General features: G+C 40.6%; 3 protein-coding genes across 10 annotated transcripts in view; 1 reads left to right on the top strand and 2 right to left on the bottom strand.

Moving 5' to 3' along the window:
* The window catches only part of caskb (calcium/calmodulin-dependent serine protein kinase b), a 29660-nt gene extending 25687 nt beyond the window's left edge, over positions 1–3973 (bottom strand). For 3 of the 8 annotated variants that reach the window (XM_056751090.1, XM_056751092.1, XM_056751096.1), the window contains exon 1: positions 3294–3971. In XM_056751090.1, the coding sequence (XP_056607068.1) occupies positions 3294–3352 (59 nt within the window). In that variant the 5' untranslated portion in view covers positions 3353–3971. Of the gene's footprint in view, positions 1–3293 lie in introns of all 8 variants that reach the window. The other 5 variants (XM_056751093.1, XM_056751095.1, XM_056751094.1 and 2 more) reach the window with 3 other exon arrangements.
* A 1895-nt stretch (positions 3974–5868) lies between these two features.
* On the bottom strand, positions 5869–11476 carry fbxl3b (F-box and leucine-rich repeat protein 3b). The gene is made up of 7 exons (XM_056751099.1): positions 11350–11476; positions 10960–11076; positions 10098–10401; positions 9309–9681; positions 9043–9165; positions 8786–8957; positions 5869–8671 (listed from the first exon to the last, which is right to left on the bottom strand). Exons 4-7 carry the CDS (start codon positions 9678–9680, stop codon positions 8031–8033), a joined length of 1308 nt encoding a protein of 435 aa, XP_056607077.1. The 5' UTR covers position 9681; positions 10098–10401; positions 10960–11076; positions 11350–11476; the 3' UTR covers positions 5869–8030.
* On the top strand, positions 11107–17433 carry LOC130425056 (sciellin). Its single transcript, XM_056751098.1, has 22 exons — positions 11107–11128; positions 11466–11528; positions 11815–11917; positions 11997–12059; positions 12246–12290; positions 12385–12417; positions 12490–12546; positions 12631–12711; positions 12793–12864; positions 12976–13017; positions 13101–13166; positions 13247–13291; positions 13365–13421; positions 13512–13604; positions 13695–13775; positions 13858–13935; positions 15467–15547; positions 15630–15707; positions 16434–16517; positions 16609–16717; positions 16859–16961; positions 17047–17433. The coding sequence occupies exons 3-22, from the start codon at positions 11832–11834 to the stop codon at positions 17061–17063; spliced, it is 1371 nt and encodes a 456-aa protein (XP_056607076.1). The 5' UTR covers positions 11107–11128; positions 11466–11528; positions 11815–11831; the 3' UTR covers positions 17064–17433.
* The last annotated feature ends 7567 nt before the right edge of the window (positions 17434–25000 follow it).

The raw sequence follows: 25000 nt of genomic DNA, 5'->3' as shown, positions 1-25000 counted from the left end.
CGCAGCAGAGGCCAGACAGTGTGTGAAAGTCCACAGTGCGCACCTCTCATGCCTAAACTTTCATCACTTTGCCTCACCACACACTCGGAGTGAATTTGCGTCGGACCGGTTATGATGAATAGCATAAGTACATATGTGCATAAAGATAGAAGCAGCATCGGTTTTGCCTTCAAACCTAGTCAGGAGAATTTACCTCACCAGATCGACCAGAAGGACACTTTACAGAGGTATGTTTTCATATTGTCTTAGTGGGCGATCACGAAAAAACGTCCTTTCTATGTTTGATAACACGAGGCGCGTGGCGCTGCTCTGTTGGTTGACTCTTAGGCACGTCTAACAGCAAAAAATGTGTTCTGCCTGATCGACCCCCTGTGCATTTCAGCGGTGACATGGCGGCTGCAGCACCACAGCAGTGATAACGGAAGCCACGCCTTCTTTTTTGCGTAGATTTGGGCAGCATCATGCAAACATTACCACATACTGACGTAGAAATATGGGGGCGTGATTGATTGATCGAGGCGTTTTATGGTGGACTCTAACGGTACACAGCACTTTAAGCCGATGTGGCTGCTGCTGCCCTTCAAAAAGAGATGAAATATTTGTATCTTCAGCTGGGCCTGCCGCAAAAAGTTGCAGGATTTTGGATGCATGAGGACCGCTTTTGCACCGGCTCCCTGCGTTTTGCCGCTTACCGCATGTTGGCATTGCCTTTTGAAAATGAACTGGCCATTGCAACTGTTGCATACCGTGTGTTAATCCATTAGGCAGATCTGGATCAGACTTGTCTTTTAGTTAATAGTAAATCCTTTTGTGCAAAAACTTTGAGTTTTGTGACTTTGGACTTCTGAAACATGCACAAAGGCTTATATAACACATTCAATCAAAAGCAAATGGTGAAATGATGTCCTATCACCCCTTTAAGAGTCCAATCCAGTGTGAAAGAGCTGTCTACTGTCATGATAGAGAAACTTTAGAGAAACTCTAAACATGTTCATATTGTCACACAAAGAATTCAAGTTTATATTTCATACACATTTAATACTCCAAGTATCAGCTTAGCAAGGCTGACATTTGTTGCTCGACGTATCCCCCTTCTTCAGGCATGCTGGGATTTCTTCACACCAGCTACATGTGCAGGAAGACCATGAGGTCTCTGCTTCAATCGGTCTGATGAATGATTTCTTGTCAGGACAGGAGAGGACACTGATGAACAATTAACAGGGCATAAATCCCTATCAAGATATATTGGTGTGGTTTAAGAGCATCAGACAGATTGATTAAGAACTTCAGCTCTCTTCAGTCCTGCACACACAGCATCAGGACACAAGAGATTTCAAGAGACTACTAACACTTGCTCAGTGTCCAAGCAGAGTCAAAATCAGCTTTGCAAAGTAAATAAAAGGCAAAAGTATTGAAGAACTGCCACGTTAAATGATTGAAGTCAAAGTGAAGAAGAATGACGTGTGGATGATAACCGTTCTGATAGGAAATCCAGTCTGTTCTCAAGTCACTTCACACAAGAAGAAATGAAACATTGCCATAACTGTGGACATCACTTATTTTTCAGAGGACATACTTGTCACATGTGTGTATATGTTGTATAGAATACTGCAGTGTTTAACATTGATTTATCCATGCTTGTGTGGGTTATTATTATTTTATTAATTCATGTGTGCTCATAATGTTTATTTGTAAATACTAAATGTTCTTCTCATCTTCTCATGATGATTTTTCTTTGCGTTTGATAGTTTGGATGGTCTGGTAACTGCGTCAGTCTGCTACCAGCACTATTTCTGAATCAAACTAATTCTACTATAATACAAAAAAAACAAGCCACACCCCTTCATTTTCTTGTTGATTATTTCATTTCAATAATAGGTTGTTTGGGGAATCTTCACAATGAGTAAAAATAATGACGACCTGATAATCTGTTTTCTCTATAGTTCTACAGGTGCGTTACACCTCACATGACTGAGACGGTTTAATCACAGACACTTTAGTCACATGATCACCAGAGCTAACGTCCACCTGCTTCTGAGGGTCTGCAAACACACACACACACACACACACACACACACACACACATGTGAAAACTGCTTTCTAAACTGAATTCACTCTTGAAATGCCATCGGTGCAATGAGTACACAATAAAACACAACCGTTAGTTGTTACTGTAGTGTAGTGACAGAAGACACAGGACTTCTAACCCTACTCCAGAGGAAACACACACACATACCTTCTATTTAAAACACACGCAGGCCAGTTAAAACCAGATTAACACAACATCCACGCTAACTAAAACCTGCTCACCAATATCACCTCAGTTAAAAATATCAAATAGGTGATGGAGGAGTTAAACTGCATGTGACTTGGTTTTTATATGTCAGTGGGGACCTAAACCTAAAATACACACCAACTCATGGGGACTCGTGTCACTGTGGGGACCAAAATTGAGGTCCTCACGCCCACAAAACCTTATAAATTGTACAGAAATAATATTTTTGAAAATCAAAAAATTCAAAAAGTTTTCTATGATCTTTAGGTTTAGGGGTTGGGTTAGGGGATAAAATATAAAGTTTGTACAGTATACAACTCATTATGCCTATGGACTGTCCTCACGGAGATAATAAAACATACATGTGTGTGTGTGTGTGTGTAGGATTCAGCAACATAAAGTCACATGCACAGGTCAGGAGAACACAAGCTGTGGTGACATCATCATCATGTGTACTGCCATCATTCTGAAAACAAACATTGTGTGTCCTACAATAGCAACATATGTTAGACAAAACATATCTTGTCATAGAATGCATTACAAATATTATTTTAATGAAGCCCTCCAATTCTCGTTATAGTAACTAAAAAACAAAAAAAATGTTGAAGGAGTTATAATCATAAACTAAACTAATATTACATCATCGTCGTGTAAATCTCTCATTTGTTGTTTTAGGGGTGAGAGAACTGAAGCGAACAGGTTTTGTTGTAACAGTAATGAGCATAAATGTATAATATGATGATATAAATGAGTGAGAAACACATTCAAACAATATAGCTGATTATAACACACACACACACACACACACACGAGGCCCACTATCACACCAGACACACGATCAGCTGGAATAAATGTTCAAGTCACAACACACAATTCACCTTTACAAAGCACAACTGACAGCAGGCTCACAATCACACACACACTTCAATGAACATCACTGTCAAATGAAACACGCAAACACAATAGGACACTAAATATCGATAAGCGAGTGAAGGACAGAATTGACGTGATCACTCACTTCCCGATCACCTCACAGAGCTCGTACACATCCTCAAACAGCACGTCGTCGTCAGCCATTCTCCCGCCGCCGAGATTTCCCTCAGAAAACCTCTAATTGACCACACGGTCGGTCTGATGCTTCGGCTGTTGAGAGGAACTATCGATCAGAGCCCCTTAGAATCAGTCCAGTCCGAATCAGATCAGATCAGACGATTTCGCCCTCCGCCCGGTCGACACCCGGATCCCTGTAAATCCCCCAGATTCCCGTCGACGACCGCCGCGCGTCTTAGGATGTCTCCTCGCGCAGGACGAGGATGTGGGTGATGCTGAGCTGATGTCAGGAAAAAACAACGCACCGGGTTTCGGCTCGCAGCATCCGCGCTGCCGCTTCAAATAATGGATGTCAATCTGAGGCGAACGGCCGCAAAAAACGCGCTGATGCGCCCAAATGGCTCGAGCGTTCCCGACGATCCGCCTGGAACGTCAAAAGCCATTCAACGGCGCTACCGCCTCAGTGGCCGTCGGAATGCGCTCATCGTTGTCCTGCTGATGCACCGGCACACGCCTTAATCTTCCGTTAAAGCGGCTCGGTGTGCAGAAAGAAAAGCAGCGCTGCCGTGTAACGGTTTTCCGCAGGTTTCTCTCCTCCTGCTACTCCGGTTCAGAACGCGAACGCCCCGCCCTTCCAAGGTTATGAAGCTCGGGGACGAAGAGCCGTAATGGCGACAAACGTGCGTGTCATTCCCCGGATGTTTCCGTTGACAGAGTTAGACCCGTTGAGCCAAAATGTAGGAACAAGGGCGCGCCTTTGAGCCAACGGTGTTCAGTTTCCTAATCTATCCAGAGAAAAGCCGTTCTCCCCTGAACCAGCCAATCACCGAGCCGCGTCTCAGAGCTTGCTGGTTGACCATCAAATGACGTCAGTGCTTCTGCGTGTTTTTTTCACGCTATATAAATGCAGCAGGAGCGCACAGGAATATTCTAATATATTGATCATGTCTGATAATAATCGGGGAGTTATAGAGTGATCGATGGTCGTGACGGGCAGAAACAGTGATCGTAGCAGATCTCATAGCCCTAAAAATGTCATCATCTTTTCATATGTAAGCTGTATGTGCGCGTAATAATGTACTGAAATAAAAATCTCTTTACACGAACAAATATCGTTTCAAAATGGTAAAGATTTCACAAAAAGAAATAAAATGACGCAACCACTGTCAGAGACTGGCATTGGTTTAATAGAAAGAAATAATTCCATTGTTGAGTAAAGTGAAGGGTTTTAAAGGGACAGTTCACCCAAAAAAAGAAAATTCTGTCATCATTTACTCGCCCTCAGATTGTTCCAAACCTGTTTAAACATGTTTTTTCTGCTGCACACAAAGGAAGATATTTGGAAGAATATTAGTAACCAAACAGATCTCATACCCCATTTACTGCCATAGTAGGGATAATAAATATTATGGGAGGCAATAGGGGATGAGATCTGGGTGAACAAATTATTTAAGGTGATTCATTTCATCAGAGACTAAATACATGTTTTAAAATCACTTTCGATACAAAAGTAAGATTTGATAGCTAATCTTATTTTTGTTGGGTTGCATTGTTGGTTTTCTGAAATCAGCAAAAATGTTAACTTCACACACAGTATTTACTCTGCTGCCTGTCCGTCAACATTTCTATCCCATAATTATTCACCATACTGTCATTCTATTAAATGAAAAATATTCACAGTTTTTTATAGCTTCGGTGTCACCTGAGAGCAGACGTGCATCACAGTTGAAATGTTTGAACACACATCTTCTGTCACAATAAATGTACTGTACTGACTGTTCATCTTCATCTCTGTAATAATTGTGAAGTATCTTTTATTCATCAGGAGTTAAACAATTCTTGACATTCTTTCATATTTAATACATCACGATGATGTCAAGATGAGAACTCATTAACAGAAGGTTGAAGGGAATGTTTTAAAGGTACAGGCAGGAGAACAAACAGTTCTTGGGCACCTTTGACAACCATTTAATTTTTCCCAATGGTAGTCAATGATGTCCCAAAACTGGAAATTAATTACATTCTTCAAAATATCTTTCTCTGTGTTCATCAGAACAAAGTCATTAATACAAGTACGTGAGGGTGGCGAGTAAATGATGCCACAAATTTCATTTTTGGGTGTAGTGTTCGTTTAAGAGTTCAGAGCTTTAGCATGAGGGCAATTCAGCCTGCCTATGCGATATTTAAATGAATGTGAATCTGAACAGAACTTCAAGTTTATTTAAACTTTTGTTTATCTGACAATCATGTTTCCAAGGTGGTTAAAACAAACAGCTGCACTGAAGTTGAGTGTAATGATGCGCGGAGCCACAGAGATGCGGTTACTATGGCGACACAATCAGGAAGGGCTGGTGTGTGTGTGGTAACTCAAGGGCATTCATTGATTCACACAGATGAAGATTTACTGAAGCATCAATTTGTCCTGAAATAATAATGACGATGATGATGATGTTTTGTCCTCACAACTGACTGATGTCAACAGAGGAGAAAATAACACATTACTATTCAGAACATTGTAATAAAAAACTGCTCAACAGCAAATGTTTGATTATCAATTTAAACCAAAACTTTATTAAGTCATTTCCCAGATTACCCCTGCTACAGTATTAATAAAAATCACCCTGTTCATCACGTTGCAATTTACACACATTACACAAATATTACAGCTTTTTTTGCCAATGATTTTATTACAATTAAATGCCAATGTGATCGCAAAAAAACTAATAGGAACAATTACTACATTTACAAAAGTTTATCCCAAAACAACAGAAAAATTTTCACAACAACATGAACCTTTTTAATGAATTAAAACTATGTAGTCATGATCAATGAACTGAAGCTGAGAGGAATTAAGTGCCTGAAAGAAAACAATTAACTAACTCCATTGCTTATATCACTATTCCTTTTAAGCACAGGAAAAAATAATAATGTGAAGAATAACGTCATAATAATTAGGAGAAATATTGACACAACTCATCTTATACTATGTACATTTTTGAAATACATTTCTATATAAAGTGCAGGGGGGAAATAATATGGTATGTCCACGCAGACTAAGAACTCACAAATCATAAATCATATGAGAACAGAAGCGTTTCCATCCAGAGCAGATATGTGTGGATCAGACCCACTGAAGACCTTCTGCTGAATGATGAAACTGTGTGTTATATAAACCTGACAGAATAACTGAACAAACCACCTGTTTCTATACTTTTCCCTCAGTTGTATAAACTGAAGAAACACTTCCTACCGTAAAACAAATAACTGAAGCACTGTAAAATACAACTTCAACTTGTTCTCCAAACAAAGGTAATAAAGTAACTTGAAGAATGAATTATTTTGAGTATGCTGAACAAAATAAGTCTAAATGTGGTACCAACAAATATTATTTTGTTTACTGTACTTAGATATCTAAGTGATTGTCCAAAGCGCTTCAAGAAGTTTGACCAACTTGCCAAACTGTGTAATCTCACAAAACAATTCTAGTGTTTGAAAGTTCAAAGCATGCATTGCAAAATTCACAATTCCCCGGTTAAAATTATTAAAATGATTGCTATTTTAGTGTTTGCTGGCTATGTTTCTTGTTATCATTGTTAGTTACCTTTAGTATTAAGAGTTCCTTTTATAACTATATGATATTTTATGATGTTTGATGATTGATAACATGATTGAGGCTCATGTGCGCAGTGTTGAGGACTGAAGTTTATGTAGCTGTGAGGCCACTACTATAATGTTTAAAACACAAACAGCTTAAGCAGTTACTTAAGTAGAGCGTGTATATAACAATAGAACAATTATATAAAACATCATCGTTTGAGCTGGGTCAACTAAGTCTATAGTTGAGTGAACTCAGAAATTTGATTGTTGCATATTTATTTTAAGTTGGTTCAACTACTTTTTTTCAATTGACAGTCATGTGACATTACTCAGTTAATTGAGTTGGGTGAAATACTTGGCCAGAAGTTGAGTCAACTCAAAAAGCTGTGCTGCGAGTTGCCTTGAAATTTTAAGCTAAGTCAACTTTTCATTTTTTACAGTGTGTATTACAGACTAAAACAGAGATGACATCATGATGAAGCCCAGGGATGAGCGAGCGGACACAGATTATTCAGCGTGAATGTAATTGAAACATTCAGGTGATTGTCCTTCCAACCAGACCGAGAAATGAAACCATCAGATAAAAAAAAAAAAAACATTCTTATTTATCTATAACAAATGACTTCAGCAAAGAAAAAGAGAAACATCTGAACGATTAGCTTCAACCATGTTAACCCACCAGACGGGCTGATACTTCATTTGGTAAAAAGCCTTAAATAAACCACTGAGGATCAAATGTCAAGTGATTTCAGCCTGTCACTCACAGCTCAGATTGGTCATGACATCACTTTGAGTGTCTGTTGCACTCTTAACAAACCAATAAAACATCAACTGCTGAGAAAGAGAGAGAGAGAGAGAATGGAAAACAAGTATACACACAAACATACTACACACACATTACAAGCACACACACACACACACACACAGACTGACAGGACCTCTGACTGTTGATTAAACACAGAGGGGTGTAAATATGCGTCTTGTAATTCAGCTGCAGTATAGAACAGAATCCAGTCGAGTTTCGCTCGCTCTCCTCCAGAGGGTCACCGTCAGGTAAGGGCTGAGGGGGGGAGGGGGAACTGTTTTGCGCCGCTGGCACTCCAAAGGTCTACCACGTAGGCATCATGTCAGGGAACCAGACCCGACCCAGGTGCTTGGACACCTCCCAATGGATGTCATCCAGTTCATACTTATCATCCGGCACCAGAACCTCTTCCATGATGGAGAGCTGCGTGAGGCGCCCACCGCACATCTTCACAAACTCCACGAACGCGCTGCACGACACCTCGCACTCGCCCAGACCGATGGCCGACAGGTGTTTGCAGCGCTCGGCGATCCGGATGAGCTCCTCGTCGAGAGGACGGAGGCCGTTGGCGCACACCACCAGCTCCACCAGCCGCGGGCACGTCAGCCCCACACGACCCAAAACCTCCTTGCTGACCGAGCGGCCGAAGTACAGGTGCGTGACGGGAAGCTCGTCGTGGAAGAAGGGCCCGAACTCGTCCTCGTACAGGAAGAAGTACATGACCAGGTTGAATTTGGGCGAGTGGCGCACCATGGCGTCCCAGCTGCTCTTCTTGATGGTGTGGAAGTGCTGGCCGGGGTTCTCACTCACCACGTCGATGCGCAGGTGCTCCAGGTGGACATGCTGCTCGGACGAGAGGGCCAACAGCAGCTCATCGCTCAGCAGGTGATAGTTGAGCGCCAACTCGCGCAAGCCGTGACACTGATCCGCCACGCACAGGATCCCTGTGAACAACACGCATCAGTTGGCCTGCAGTCATGGCACACGCTCATCATATTTGTAACACGTGCGTGTGAGCAGTTAGTTCCTGTACGTTATTTTGTAAAAGATGACATCACCTGCAGGCGACACGTGCGGGCAGCTGCTCATTTTCAAGAGCTTCAGCGTGTCGCTGTTATTGGCCACCAACACTTTGAGTGACGGGTCGTCCACCGGCGTGTCGTCGATCTTCAGCGATGACAGAGATTTAGAGTTGACGAACACCACCGTCAAGGCAGAGATGAAATGAGACTGAGGAGAGAAAACACAGACGCTTAACATAAACAATATCTCTGGCCAGCGGCACAAGAGGTGAACCCGAGAGCGCGGGACTGACTTTGGGCAGCTCCATGAAGCTGGGTCGAGCGGTGGAGATGAGCCCCAGAGTCTTCAGAGAACAGTTGACCAGCTGAGACAGAATATCACAGGCCGCTTCTGCAGATTCTGTGCTGCTGTCCACCTGGAAACACACAATGCATTCTTCAATCACTATTGACAAGCTGAATTCATTCAACGCAGTTCTCACACTGCCAAACACGGTTTCATGTTCAAATCCGCTCTGATGTGTAAAGGACATTGTGCGTGTATCAGTGTGTCATGTACCTTAAAGCTGACGTACTGCAGGTGGTTGGAGTGTCTCTGGATGATCTGTTTGATCAGGTCGGGGTGAGTGGCCTTCAGGTACGAGCTGGCGGGCTGGTTGAGCTCAAACTCAAAGCATCTCCAGAGTTCGGGCATGTGGAAGACCTGATTCCAGCCCCAGCACACCTGTGATGCGAACGCCCGGTCCAGCAGCGGCAGGAACTGAAAGATCTGTAGTAAGATCTCCTGCGGCAGCTGACTCCAGTCCACCGTCACATCCTCATGATCGCGGAGCTCCTCTGAGTCCTCGCCCCGGAGTCTCTTATGCAGCGCGGCGGGTCCAGATGCTGGTCCCTCCTCCTGATCATCTCCTCGTTTCTGACCTCGTATCATTCTGAGGAACAAAAAGCAGTAAAGTGTGCGAGTGATGATAAGTAACCTGTTTATTGACACACAAAACATTTAATTCATCTGACAGATGATGACGCAGTTTCTTCAGAATCCATTGAGCCATGACTGAAGCTTCTACAACTCAACACTCATGGATCAATGCAACAAACACCTGCAGGGTGAATACAACTCCACACAATGATCAAAACAGTTTTACACGTCCTGCACTGCTGTATAACAACACTACACAATAATGATAGTTGCCGTCGTTTACTGACTCGTGTCACGTGACTTATGTGTTATATTTACATTAAATCTCATGACTCAACTCCGTGTTGTGCTGTTGTGTGAGTGTGTTGTTGTGTGTGAGGGTCTCTGTCAGTGTTTAGTGTGTGCGTGCGTGCGTGTGTGTGTGTGTACCTGTTTTGTTTGTGTTGTTGGTTCCGTCAGTGATCCGTGTCGCATCAGCCCGGGCCCGCGCGTGAACACTTCATCCGAGCGGCGCGACCCAACGCGATCATTGGCTCTCGCTCGATGTGACGGTTCGGCGGGAGATCGATCAGATGAGATCAGACTCTTTACTGAGGATCAGTTCGAGTATTTCTCCGTGTGTCTCGTGACCCAATTAAACAAGGCTGTAGTCTGCAGCGACGCGCGCACTCGCGAAAATGGCGCGGTGTCGCGGGGCGTTCTGGGTAATTTGATGGATTGTAGTTTTCAGGTGCTGCCAGTAGAAGGCAGAAACAATTCATTTGTGTACACTCAAGAGCATAAATGGTGTCAAAATATACCCAACTTTAAACATTCTAAAAATGAAGTTAAAGCAAATTGGGAAACAATATGAACAAGTAAAAACTTAAACGTAAGGAAAACTATAAAGTTTAATAAATACAAGCGTTTTATGTAAAATTCCCTTCAGTTTAAGTTTTTTCTCCTGTCTTTTGTGAGACCCCTGACTTGTATAGTTGTATGTACTCTTATTTGTATAATACTGTTCAAATTGTTCTTCATTAATAAAAGGAGCATCTGTAAAAGTGTTTTAATACCCGCACACAACATCACACATCATTCTCAAACACGAGGTAGTGTGGTAAGAAAAATCTTTATTTACGTCAATAAACACTAAAATAAGGTCGACATTCATGTATTTCACAGTCAAAGTTTCGTAACTTAAAGCCCATAAAACGTATTTACACATCCAACATTACAAAGTGATGTTTCTGAATGTTCATGTGTGATGTGTGTTTGTGTTAGTGACAGGTGTACAGTATTGAGAACTCACCCTTCAGGTTTACTGCTTGAGAATGAAGGCCTCTCATTGGCTGAGAGATCAGAAGAGGGTGTGGCAGCAGAACTTTAACATCAACACTTTCATTCACATTCACATCATCACAGGTTCCTGTCAAACACAGGTGAGTGAATCCACCTCCATTACATCACATCACACAAATGTAAGTGTTTTTGAGTATTTTGTGTGTGTGTGATTATTTATCTGTTCTTATTTATCACATTATAAGTGTTAGACATCACTGAGGTGTTTTAAAAAGCATTTGTGTGTGAGAGACATTAATGAACTAATCCAATCACACACATTTTCACATTTCTGTATGTTGTATACGTCATGTGATTAGAAAGTCAAGATACAGCCAGCGTGAGATAAAAGCAGAATTACCGTGTATTTGATTTGTTGGTTCTGTAAATGAGTGACAGCTGAGTCAGAGACAGAATGCAGGTAATGAGATATTTGTCACTGTCAGGGTGTGTAGTAATTGTTTAGAGTTCTTGAAGGGGGCGTCTGCTGGTTGATCAGGACGAGTAACTTCAGGTCACACCTAGAGAACTGCCAAAAAGGTAACGAGACGTCAGAACAAACACCTAACACAAATATGCATGTGAACTTGACTGCATGTACATGCACACACACATGCATTCACTTTAACATTGCATGTGCTGATCACAGTACACAACAGACATCACACATCTGCTTCAGAATGACAACTCAAGATCCTTGTGTTCCTTTATTTACCGCACATGCTTATAACATGTGAAAGTCAATCAATACAAATGATGTTTTGTGTTAAGACAATGAATCTATTTTAAGAGACACACACACACACACACACACAATGTGTCGCAGGTTTTTTGAATCCCAAGATGATGGAAGACAGCGGCCGAAGAAGAACCATGTTAAAGGACGGCAGCTGGATCAGACGAGATGTTGAGGAGGACGAAGCGGTCGAGTACGACTCCATCACAAACAAATAGAGTTGATCTGAGTGACAGATGCAGATCTTAAATACTTCTGATTTTCTTTTGTAGTTACGATCCAAACTTTGGTAAATCTATCCTGGGACGGCTGAAATCAACAGATGATTCTGACAGGTACAACCAGAGTTCTCACATGGAAATATGAGGGATGTTCAACCCTGTGATTTCCCAGAATGGATACTATCACAGAAATCAATAAAATGATTTGAAATGTAATTTTCTACAATGAACGTAGATTCATTCATTCGTCAGACTTGAGGTTAGATTATAAACCTCCTCTGTGACGTTGTGTCATTTCAGCCCCCCGGTGAACTCTGGGACATCCGTCAACTCTCTCACCAAACAGTGATCTATAATCTTTTACCTTCAAAGCATTTTAGAAACCCAAGTGTGTGTTCAGACAAATGATCAGTTTAATCTGTTTATGATCTCTCGACAGATTTGGTGACAGTCAGGCGCTCAATAAAAGCAGGTGGGGTTTTCTTTTCAAAACTTGTTTATGAACTTGAAATCAGATGGTTGATTCTTCATTGTGTTCTTGTAGCATCAGCACAACAACTAAGAGCTCCGTGACGCCCCGCAAACCTCCCGTTCCGGTCAAGTGAGATCAGCTCCTCTTTCTACACTAAAGAACGTTGAGTGAACCAGACATAAACCACTAAACATGAGAGATGTTGTGTTGCAGGAATCCAGCGGTCAAGACCTCACCTAACACATCGAGTTTTACCGCCCGTGTTTTTTCAGGCGCGAACACAAGCAATAAAACGTAGGTGGAGAATAGTGAAACCTCTCATTCTTTATCTTCAGCGTTTATCGAACACGAGCGCTGTGTTTTGTGTTTTTACAGGGTAAATAGTCCTGTTAAAAGATCCTTCGGTGAGAAGTCTCCAGAGGTCACAGTCTCTCAGACGATCAATCGGTGGGTGTCTTGTTTATTTTGTCATCACTTGTGTGAACATTCTCTGCTGTGATTTGATCTTTGAATATTGATGGAAAAGAGTTGATCTTGTGTTTAATTTATATGTTATAGAGTAGAAAAAAACCCCAGTCCTGCACCCGTCCCACCTGTGATGTAAGTCTTCACTTGTCACATATGTTTTATCTTTCAACATGGTTCAGTTCACGTCGTCATTGATTGTGTGTTTGTGTAAACAGTTTACCTCCACCTCCACCACCTGTGTCATCCGTCACATCCACCAGCTCCAGCATGAAAGAGATGATGTAATATTCCATGAAATCATCACATGATTCATTCTGTATGTCTGTATGATATAAAACTGTATTTCTCTATTATACACTAGTGTGAAAACACCTGTCAGTCCATCACCTGTTAAGAGCCCAAGCAGGTAAGATTCATCATCGTTCATCACATGATCAAATTTCTCAGCTGTATGTGACTCATGTTGTTTGTCTTTTAAGATATGAAAATGCGTCATACTCACAAGAATCGCCCACTTCCTCTGTGACTACTACTAAGTGAGTGTGTTTAGAGGTCAAAACTAACATTTGCAACTACGTATATTTATTTAACGACTCGTTTGGTCTAAATGTGAAATGTTTTAACAGACGGATCATCAGCAGCTCTAGCTCAAGTTCTCTTATAATGGATGAGACTCAAAGTAAAAAAACTCCAGAGAGCTCAGAGAACTTCAAGCTGAGGTGTGCACAGATTCATCACATTCACAAAAAGTGTTAACTGTGGAGTTTGATACACATGATGATGTAATATTTGTTTGTGTACACACACAGTGATGTCAGTTATTCTTCAACACGCACAACTCCATCATCGGAGAGCCTGAGCACAACCTATTACAGCAGTCAAAGATCCAGGTAACATATCAACACACTGATGCTTCAGTAATAACAACAACAACATTAAATGGTTTGATTCACAACATTGTGTTTTTGTCAGTGCTCCGCTGGATGATCTGTCTGATACTCTAATCCCGAGCCGCTCTGGAAGTGTGTATTCACAATCGTCCCCATCCCAGTGAGACATACACTACACGCTTTCTGCTACACACAAATGAATGAACACTGTACAAAGTGTGGACGGTACACATAATGAGCCAGAACAGACAGTGTGGACAGTTAGACAGTGAGACAGTACAGACTGTGAGACAGTACAGACAGTGTGGACAGAAAGTCAGTGGGACAGTAAAGACAGTGTGGACAGTAAGACAGTGTGGACAAAAAGACAGTGTGGACAGTTAGACAGTGAGACAGTACAGACTGTGAGACAGTACAGATAGTGTGGAAAGTTAGACAGTGAGACAGTACAGACAGTGTGGACAGAAAGACAGTGAGACAGTACAGACAGTGTGGACAGAAAGACAGTACATACATTGTGGACAGTAAGACAGTGAGACAGTACAGACAGTGTGGGCAGTAAGACAGTGTGGACAGTGAGACAGTAAGACAGTAAGACAGTGAGAAAATGAGACAGTACCGACAGTGAGACAGTTTGACAGTGTGACAGTGAGACAGTAAGACAGTGTGACAGTACTCAACTCAACTCAACTTTATTTATATAGCGCTTTTTACAATTTTCATTGTTACAAAGCAGCTGTACATGAGACACATTGAATACAAGTATGAATTCGAAAGCAGCCCCCCCGGCCAGGCAGATAGTGCAAAACAATATGCAAACGGTGGTGAGGAACCCAAAACTCCCATCGAGAAAAAAAACCTCAGGGGAACCCAGGCCCAACCAGGGGATTCCAGTTCCCCTCTGGCAAAAGCTGCTGCCTCTGCACAAGCTCAACAGTGCTTGCACAACAAGGCTTAGTAAAAATATAAAAATTAAGGATTAAAGATTATCATTAACAATCTAATAGCATTTGAAATGTTGTAGGAAAAACAAAGTTGTCGCGTCCTTTATCCAGCTCTATCCTCTTAGCACTTGTCAGGTCACCGCTTTCCATTCTCAGCTCTGCCATCAGTAAGACAGTGAGACAGTACAGACAGTACAGACAGTGAGAGAGTGAGACAGTGAGACAGTAAGACAGTGTAACAGTAAGACAGTGAGACAATGAGACAGTACAGACAGTTTGACAATGAGACAGTACAGACAGTGAGACAATGAGACAGTACAGACAGTGAGACAGTACAGACAGTGAGACAGTGTGGACATTAAGACAATGAGACAGTAAGAAGGTGAGACAGTACAGACAGTGAGACAATGAGACAGTACAGACAGTGAGACAGTACAGACAGTGAGACAGTAAGACAGTGTGACAGTAAGACAGTGAGACAGTGTGGACATTAAGACAATGAGACAGTAAGATGGTGAGACAGTACAGACAGTACAGACAGTGAGACAATGAGACAGTACAGACAGTGAGACAGTACATACAGTGAGACAGTACAGACAGTGAGACAGTACAGACAGTGAGACAGTACAGACAGTGTTACAGTGAGACAGTGAGACAGTGTGGACAGCGATACGTTGAAATGTTACAGTATTCACTGTGGAGTTTGATACACATGATGATGTAATATTTGTTTGTGTACACACACAGTGATGTCAGTTATTCTTCAACACGCACAACTCCATCATCGGAGAGCCTGAGCACAACCTATTACAGCAGTCAAAGATCCAGGTAACATATCAACACACTGATGCTTCAGTAATAACAACAACAACATTAAATGGTTTGATTCACAACATTGTGTTTTTGTCAGTGCTCCGCTGGATGATCTGTCTGATACTCTAATCCCGAGCCGCTCTGGAAGTGTGTATTCACAATCGTCCCCATCCCAGTGAGACATACACTACACGCTTTCTGCTACACACAAATGAATGAACACTGTACAAAGTGTGGACAGTGTGGACAGTGAGACAGTACAAACATATAACTATATGGACAATGAGACGATATAGACAGAGAGACAGTGTTGACAGTGAGACGGTAAAGATAGTGCGACAGTATGGACAGTGAGATGGTATAGACAGAGAGACAGTACGGACAGTGAGACGGTATAGACAGAAAGACAGTATGGACAGTATAGACAGAGACACAGTATGGAAAGTGAGACAGTATAGACAGAGAGACACTATGGACAGTGAGACGGTATAGACAGAGAGACACTATGGACAGTGAGACAGTATAGACAGAGAGACAGTATGGACATTGAGACAGTATAGACAGAGAGATAGTACCGATAGAGAGACAGTACGGACAGTGAGACAGTATAGACAGATGGACAGTATAGACAGTGAGACAGAGACACAGTATGGACAGTGAGACAGTAAAGACAGAGAGACACTATGGACAGTGAGACGGTATAGACAGAGAGACAGTATGGACATTGAGACAGTATAGACAGAGAGATAGTACCGATAGAGAGACAGTACGGACAGTGAGACGGTGTAGACAAAGAGATAGCATGGACAGTGAGACCGTATAGACAGAGAGACAGTATAGACAGAGAGACAGTATGAAAAGAGTGACTGTGTGTGTGTGTGTGTGTTGTTGTTGTTGTCAGGTCACACATGATGTCAGTTGATCAGTCTCACTCAAGTGTGTATTCACCTTCTAAATCATCATCCTCAGAGTTCACCTCCAGCAGGTCAGAAACACATTAATTCATCTCATATTGATTGATTGATTGATTGATTGATTGATATGACACTCAGTGTGTGTGTGGATGTTTTCTTCAGGACTGTCAGCACTCGTGATGTTTGTTCAGTTTGTGGTAAACCCACCCCTGGATCAGCAAAAATGATTCTAGAAGATCTGCAGATTTCCTGTCACACCTCCTGCTTCAAGGTAACACTCCGGTAAATGACATGAATGACCTCATCTCTTCTGAATCTGTATTTACTGTCTGTTTCTCTGTGTCTGTGTGTGCGCGTTTGTGTGTGTGTGTGCGTGTGTGTGCATGTGTGCACGTGTGTGTGCGTGTATCAGTGTGCTGTATGTCACACAGCTCTTGGGAATCTGGAGATTGGAAAGTCTTTGTGGGTTTACAGAGATCGAGTAAACTGCTCAAACTGCTACAATAAGATCAAGGGTAAATAAACTGTACTTCAGCATCATACTTTACCTTTTATTTGATCGTGAATCTGTGAAATTCTAAATGTTGTATTTTTTTTCAGGTCAGTGGTACAACTGAGAAAACCATGAATATAAACAGAGACTGCTGGCAGAATGTAAAGAGATTATTCATCCAGATCCAGTCAATGAGTTGTTATTAAATGAGGAGATGTGTTGATATTTATGAACATTAGAGCATGATAAAGATTATTAAAGTGTTATTCTTATGATTATCATTGGGCAAAGATTTAATAATTCATGAGCTTCAGAATCATATATAACTTTATATATTCAAATATATGAATATGGTTTAGCAGCAGCTACTTCTATTCATTTAAAATAATTTCATTGTGATAGGTGAGGTGATGTGTTTATTCATATTATAAAACGGTTGTGTTTTTGCTGATCTTGTAACTTTCTGTGTCAAATAAACATCAAACTCACATTTACTTCATCTGAAAGCTACATTCTATAATTATGAGTGTCGATTACTGATGTTCTCTTCTCTTTGATGTTTGTAACGTTGTGTGTAGTGTTTGTTTAAAATCTGTTTTTTAAGATTATGGATTGTTTTGATTATGTTAACGCGTTTTTAATTAGCTGTGACTTAAAACGATAGAGATCCTGGAACGAGTCATTTAAATAGATGTGTTAGATCAGTGGGTTACAGCCTGAGATGGGTCAGGGGGCACAGTTTTTGTGGCATTTCATGAAATATGGAAAGTTTTATGCAATCAAACATCACCACTGACTAAAATAATTTGTAAATAAAATAAAACAGTACAAAATAAAAATTACAAGTTTACGATCATAAGTCTTATTTGGGGGTAACAAAGCAATGCGCCTGCTCACAAGGGACCTTCAGCAAAACATTTTGAGAACCACTGTGTTAGATATATTTAAATGTGTGTGTGGGAGAGCGAGAGAGAGAGAGAGAGAGAGAGAGTGAGTATGTGTGTGTGAGAGAGAGAGAGAGAGAGAGAGAGAGAGAGAGAGAGAGAGTGAGTATGTGTAAGATTCCAATATCATGTTGGAATATTCAAGGCCTGAGGTCATCTGCTTTTGGACTGAAAAGCAAAAACATAGACTTCAGCTCTGAAACAAAAAACTCAGACATCCTCATCCTACAGGAGACATGGAGGAGACGGACCCACTGGTCGCCCTACAAACTACAGAGAATTCATCATTCCATCCGTCAAACTGCCTGGTGTCACACAGGGAAGAGACTCAGGCGGAATGCTGATATGGTATAAATCTGAATACGCTAACTCAACAAAAATGATTAAAACTGGCCAGTTTTACACATGGATAGAAATCAACAAGACCATCACTTCAACAGATAAGAATATCTTCCTGTGTGCAACCTACATCCCTCCAGCAGAGTCACCCTACTTCAATGAGGACAGTTTCACGATCCTGGAAGAGGAGATCAACTACTTTCAGTCACAGGGCAAAGTTCTGATCTGCGGTGACCTAAATGCCAGGACAGGCGAAGAGTCAGACTCAGTTCACTCCAAGGGAGACAAACACATTCCAGGAGGAGATGTCCTTTCCATACCTACACACACACAAAGACTGAACTACGATAAAACAACAAACAAAAATGGATTAAGACTTCTCCATCTTTGTCGCACACTGGGTCTGTACATGGACAATGGACGACTACGAGGAGATTCATACGGTAGGTACACCTATAGCTCTAAGCTGGGTAACAGTACGGTAGACTATTTCATCACGGATCTGAATCCTAACTCCCTCAGAGCGTTCACAGTTAGCCCACCATCCCCATTGTCAGATCACAGTAAAATCACTGTCTACCTCAATAGATCCGAACCTAACACAGAGGCATCAAAACAAACTCACCTCCATACCCTAAAACAAACTTTCAGGTGGAAACAAAATTGCGAAGATACATACAAAAGCATAACTCGTGAACCAAAAATTCAAATCCTACTGAATAAATTCCTCGATACCCCATTTCCACACAATTATGAAGGTGTAAATTTAGCAGTAGACAGGATTAACCAAATTTTTACAATATCTGCAACGCTATCTAACCTAAAACCCACTAACACAAAATCAAACAAAAAGCCTGTAAATGAGAAATGGTTTGATAAGGAGTGTAAAAACCTTAGAAAAGAAGTAAGAATTCTATCAAATCAGAAACACAGAGATGCTGACAATGTAAACACACGCCAACTCTACCATGAAAAAGTTAAACAATATAAGGAAACACTAAGGAAGAAAAAGAAACAAGATACACAAAACCAGATAAAAGCAATTGAACAATCTCTAGAAACAAATCGCTTCTGGGAACATTGGAACACACTTAACAAACCCCACCATGAAGATCTTCCCATTCAGAACGGAGACGTATGGATAAAGCACTTCTCAAACCTCTTTAGTAAAATAACCAAGAACCATGAACAAACTAACCTACACAACAAACTATGCACTCTGGAGTCAACAATTAAAGATTACCAAAACCCTTTAGACTATACTGAACTGGGCCAAAATATACCAAAACTTAAATCCCAAAAAGCAAGTGGTATTGACGGTATCCTAAACGAGATGATTAAATACACAGACCAAAAACTTACACTCGCCATCCTCAAACTGTTTAATATCATCTTTAGTACAGGTATATTTCCCACAATCTGGAACCAAGGTCTCATAACTCCAATCCATAAAAGTGGAGACAAATTCGACCCTAATAATTACCGCGGAATATGTGTAAACAGTAATCTAGGTAAACTCCTCTGTAACATTCTTAACAGCAGACTTCTCCAATATCTAAACAACCAAAACATCCTGAGAAAATGCCAAATTGGTTTCCAACCCAAATACCGCACATCCGATCATATATACACTCTTCGTACCTTAATTGACAAAGAAACGAACCAAAATAAAAGAAAGCTCTACTCATGCTTTGTTGACTTCAAAAAAGCTTTTGACTCAATCTGGCATGAGGGACTTTTTCTTCAGTTGATTCAATGCGGCATCGGAGGAAAAACCTACGACATCATCAAATCAATGTACACCAATAACACAGTTGCAGTTAAAATTGGCAACAAGCACACAGACTTTCTCTCCCAGAGTCGTGGAGTGAGACAGGGCTGTAGTCTAAGTCCTACACTATTTAACATTTACATGAATGAATTAGCTGGAGCTCTAGAACAGTCACCAGCACCCGGCCCGACCCTACAAGACACCGAAGTGAAATGCCTCCTGTTTGCAGACGATCTGGTGCTGCTGTCACCCACAAAAGAGGGTCTACAGCAACATCTGGACACCCTGCACACTTTCTGCCAAACATGGGCCCTATCGGTTAACCTTAAGAAGACTCGAGTCATGATATTCCAAAAAAAGCCCAGTAGCCAAAATCAACATCACCGTTTCAAACTAAACAACGTGCCCCTAGAACACACCAAGAACTACACATATCTCGGTATAAACATTAGTAACACCGGAAACTTAAACAAGGCTGTGAATGACCTGAGAGACAAGGCACAAAGAGCCTTTTACGCAATCAAAAAGAATATCAAAATTGACATCCCAACCGTAATCTGGTTGAAAATAATACAATCAATTATAGAATCAATCGCGCTGTATGGAAGTGAGGTTTGGGGTCCTCTCGCCAACCAAGAGTTCACCAGATGGGACAAACACCCAATAGAGATTCTGCAAACAGAAATGTGTAAAAACATTCTACGGGTACAGAGAAAAACTCCAAACAACGCCTGCAGAGCAGAATTAGGACTGTATCCTCTAATCATTAAAATACAAAAAAGAGCTTTAAAATTCTACACACACCTTAAGAACAGCGACACAGACACACTCCATCACAAAGCCTTAAGTCATCAAGAGCTGAGCCCAGAGAGAAACCCCTTCATCCAACTGATCTCACAACTAACTCTACAACCCCAAACATGCCCAAGTCAACCCCAAACCCCAGCCAGACTAAACCAAATGATCAAAAGACAAAAAGAGAAATATCTCAAACACTGGACTGAAGCAACAGCTCAGTAAAGTAAACTGGAATGCTATCTGTCACTAAAGAGAGAATATAAAGTGTCAGAATAGCTCACAAGCGTATCAGACCCTAAACTAAGAAAAGTGTTGAGCATGTACAGACTCAGTGATCACCAGCTCACTGTAGAGACGGGCAGACACAGACACACATGGACACCGAGAGAAGAGCGACTGTGTCCACACTGCACACACAATCAAGTGGAAACAGAGCTGCACTTTCTCCTCTCCTGTCCCAACTACACACACATCAGAGAAACATTCTTCCCCCAGTTTACAAACTTACACAAAGACTTTGACCAGTTTCAACAAAAGGACAAGATCTCATACATACTGGGAGAAAAGTCAAGAAGCTCAAACCTGGCTGCAAGATATGTCAAGTCCTGCCACGACCAAAGAACAAGCAGCACAACACAACACAAAACTGACAGGACAACACACACAAACTGACACTATCACCCTCATTGAGAACTTTAATTAAAACTCTTTTTCTGTTTATATTGAGATGTATATATATAGATTTTTACTTATAGACTTTTAATTTTATTCTATTTTATTTTTGATCTTAATCTGTATTTCTGCATGTTTATATTTAATCTTGTGCTTTGGCAATGTACATTTTCTTTTATCATGCCAATAAAGCTCCTTTGAATCTTGAATCTTGAATCTTGAGAGAGAGAGAGAGAGTGAGTATGTGTGTGAGAGAGAGAGAGAGTGAGTATGTGTGTGAGAGAGAGAGAGAGAGAGAGTGAGTATGTGTGTGAGAGAGAGAGAGAGAGAGAGAGAGAGACAGAGAGAGAGAGAGAGAGAGAGAGAGAGAGAGTATGTGTGAGAGAGAGAGAGAGAGAGAGAGAGAGAGAGAGTGAGTATGTGTGTGAGAGAGAGAGAGAGAGAGAGAGAGAGAGAGAGAGAGTGAGTATGTGTGTGAGAGAGAGAGAGAGAGAGAGAGAGAGAGAGAGGGAGAGAGAGAGAGAGAGAGAGAGAGAGAGAGTGAGTATGTGTGTGAGAGAGAGAGAGAGAGAGAGAGAGAGTGAGTATGTGTGAGAGAGATTTGAGATTTGACAATCCTTTTTATTTAAAAAAATTCCAAGCTTCATTACACTATCTTGGCAATAAAACTGTTTACAAAACAAGTCACGCTTTTCAAACTAATGTTAAGAAAGAAAATAAACAATAAAAAATTAAATTAAATTAAATTAAATAGATACTAATATTAGTAATTCACATCAACACATCACATCAACACCTCCGAAATAACCAGTTCATCGTCAACTAATGAACACAGCACATTATCACAGCACCACTCAATTTCAAAAATATTCAATGTACTCATTAGTTTATAAAAATTAAACTCAATTACAAGTCGTGATTTTACCATTTTTTTAAATGCTATTATAAGTTCTTGTTCACCTTTCTGTTCAATTTTATTTCTCCTAGTTATATAAATTGCTAATTTTGCGATACCAACGATAAAATTAAGCACCTGACATTTATATTTTTCCTTAATCGTATACATACAACCAAGAATAAAATCCTGCTTTGTAAAACATACCTCAAAAGATTCGAACAGAATCTCTAGAAGGCTAAACAAAACAGAAAGTCTTTTACAAAACATAAAACAATGGAACACAGTCTCCCTTTCTATACAAAAAGGACAATTTTCACATACATTTGGGTTCAACATTGCCACAAAAGAGTTAACTGCTATGGCCCCATGGAGAATCCTCCATTGGAGATCACCAACTCTTTTAGGTAAGGGAGGTTTATACAGAATCCTCCACACTGGTTTTGTTGTTTCAGTAATCTCCAATGTGTCTCTCCATACAGTATCACTTCTATTCTTTAACCATTTCATATTTGTCACTTTCACAATACTTCTGTACAATGATTTCCCTTTAACTTCAAAAAAGTCAATTTGACCATCAAGTTCCTTCTTCAACAAGGGATTAATATCATTAAATGAAGTAAGATCAGGTACAATACTTATATCTGGAAAGAAATCTTCACAATCTGGAAATATACATTTCTTATTGTACTCATCAAGTAAATTTATTTCTTGTACATTCAATACCCCCTGCAGTTTATCTAAAAAACGTTTAATGTATCGTGCAGACTTTACCTTTAAAAAGGCTGAAGCTGCTTCTACATCTTTAAAATCAGGACCTGCATTTGTTATGATGTGTTTCAATTGTAGAGATCCACTTCTATACAACACATCTTTAAGACCTGGTATTTCATCACCAGATACATCGAGACGTGCTCCACACACAATGGGCTCTTCCAGTAGCCAGTACAGGGACATTGATGGTTCCATCCATTGAGGCTTAAACAGACTCCATATTTTAAAAAGACTTCGATAGAAGGCAGGAACTCCTCTAAAATCCAATTTTTTAGGGTCCATTAAAAACAAAACAGTGTCCAGGCCAAGTCCACCTATTCGACGTAAAATGCATTGAGCCACTGGTCTCCATACGAGTCTTTCAGATCCCAGCATAAATTTCTGCAAAAACTGAAGACGATAAGCAGCACATCTACTTGCCAAATGCACTAGACCTTGGCCTCCATCCTCTTTAGCCAGGAACAAAACACTTTGAGGGATCCAATGCAAATTGTCCCAAAAAAAATCCACAATTTCTGCTTGGATTTTTTTTAAGAGTCCAACAGGAGGGTCAACGCATGAAAGTCTATGCCACAGGGAAGAAGCCGCAAGATTGTTAATAATGAGCGTTCGTCCTTTAAATGACAACTGAGGAAGCAGCCATTTCCATTTTTTCAAACGTCCTGTTACTTTATTTGCCATTCCCTCCCAGTTCTTCAGCATGAAAGATTCAGAACCTAAAAAAACGCCAAGATATTTTAACCCGTCTTTTTGCCATAATAATCCTCCCGGTAGGGTTGGACTTCCTCCTTCCCATTTCCCAATCAACAAGGCATCGCTTTTCCCCCAATTTACAATTGCTGATGAAATATCTTTAAAATCATTAACAATTTGTTGTACAATTTGAACATCATCACTATCATTTATAAAAACAATAACATCATCAGCATATGCAGATAAATAAAAAGCATTATTACACTGTGGCAATGTTAGACCCTTTAACTTGTTTCGAAAATTAAAAAGCAGTGGTTCTATGGCCAGCACATATAACAGCCCAGACATTGCGCAACCTTGTCTAATGCCTCTCTGCACTTTAAAGGGAGCACCCAAACTACCATTCATTTTAATCACACTCTCAATTTCACAATACATTGTTCTGATCATATCAATAAAACTAGAATTAAAACCAAAAGCTTGTAAAGTATGCCACAAGTAAAGGTGTTCGACCCGATCGAATGCCTTCTCTTGGTCTAGAGATATAAGGCCAGTATTTATACCAAACAGCTTTGAAACTTCCAAAACATCTCTAATTAGTGTTACATTATCAAAAATCGATCTATTTGGTACACAGTATGTTTGATCGTAGTGTATCACCTTCCCTATTATTGTACTCAATCTTGTAGCCAAAGTTTTGGACAGGATTTTGTACTCTGAGCACAAGAGAGAAACAGGCCTCCAATTCTTTATATTTTGAAGATCACCTGTTTTTGGCAATAGAGTGATAACTGCCCTTCTACAACTGAGTGGAAGAGAACCATTAATAATGCTTTCCTCAAACACTGATACGAGATCTTCTCTTAAAATGGACCAGAAAGTTTTATAAAATTCAATGGGTAACCCATCAATCCCAGGGGATTTCCCATTCTCCATACTCATCATTGCGATATAAAGCTCTTGTTCTGTGAATGGTTGTTGCAAACTTTCATTGCTCTCTTTGTCAAGTTTTGGCAGACCTTCAAAAAAACTACTAGTGGTCATCTTTTCATTTATCAAATCAGCTGTATATAATTTTTTATAAAACTGTACAGCAACTTCTCTTATCTCCGAAGTTTTATTTAATTCCTGTCCTGTATCAGAGACCAAGGAGTGAATTATTCTACTTTGACTAT

Source organism: Triplophysa dalaica, chromosome 6 (assembly GCF_015846415.1).
Source record: "Triplophysa dalaica isolate WHDGS20190420 chromosome 6, ASM1584641v1, whole genome shotgun sequence".
Taxonomy (NCBI): domain Eukaryota; kingdom Metazoa; phylum Chordata; class Actinopteri; order Cypriniformes; family Nemacheilidae; genus Triplophysa; species Triplophysa dalaica.
This window is presented reverse-complemented; position numbering and strand designations above follow the sequence as displayed.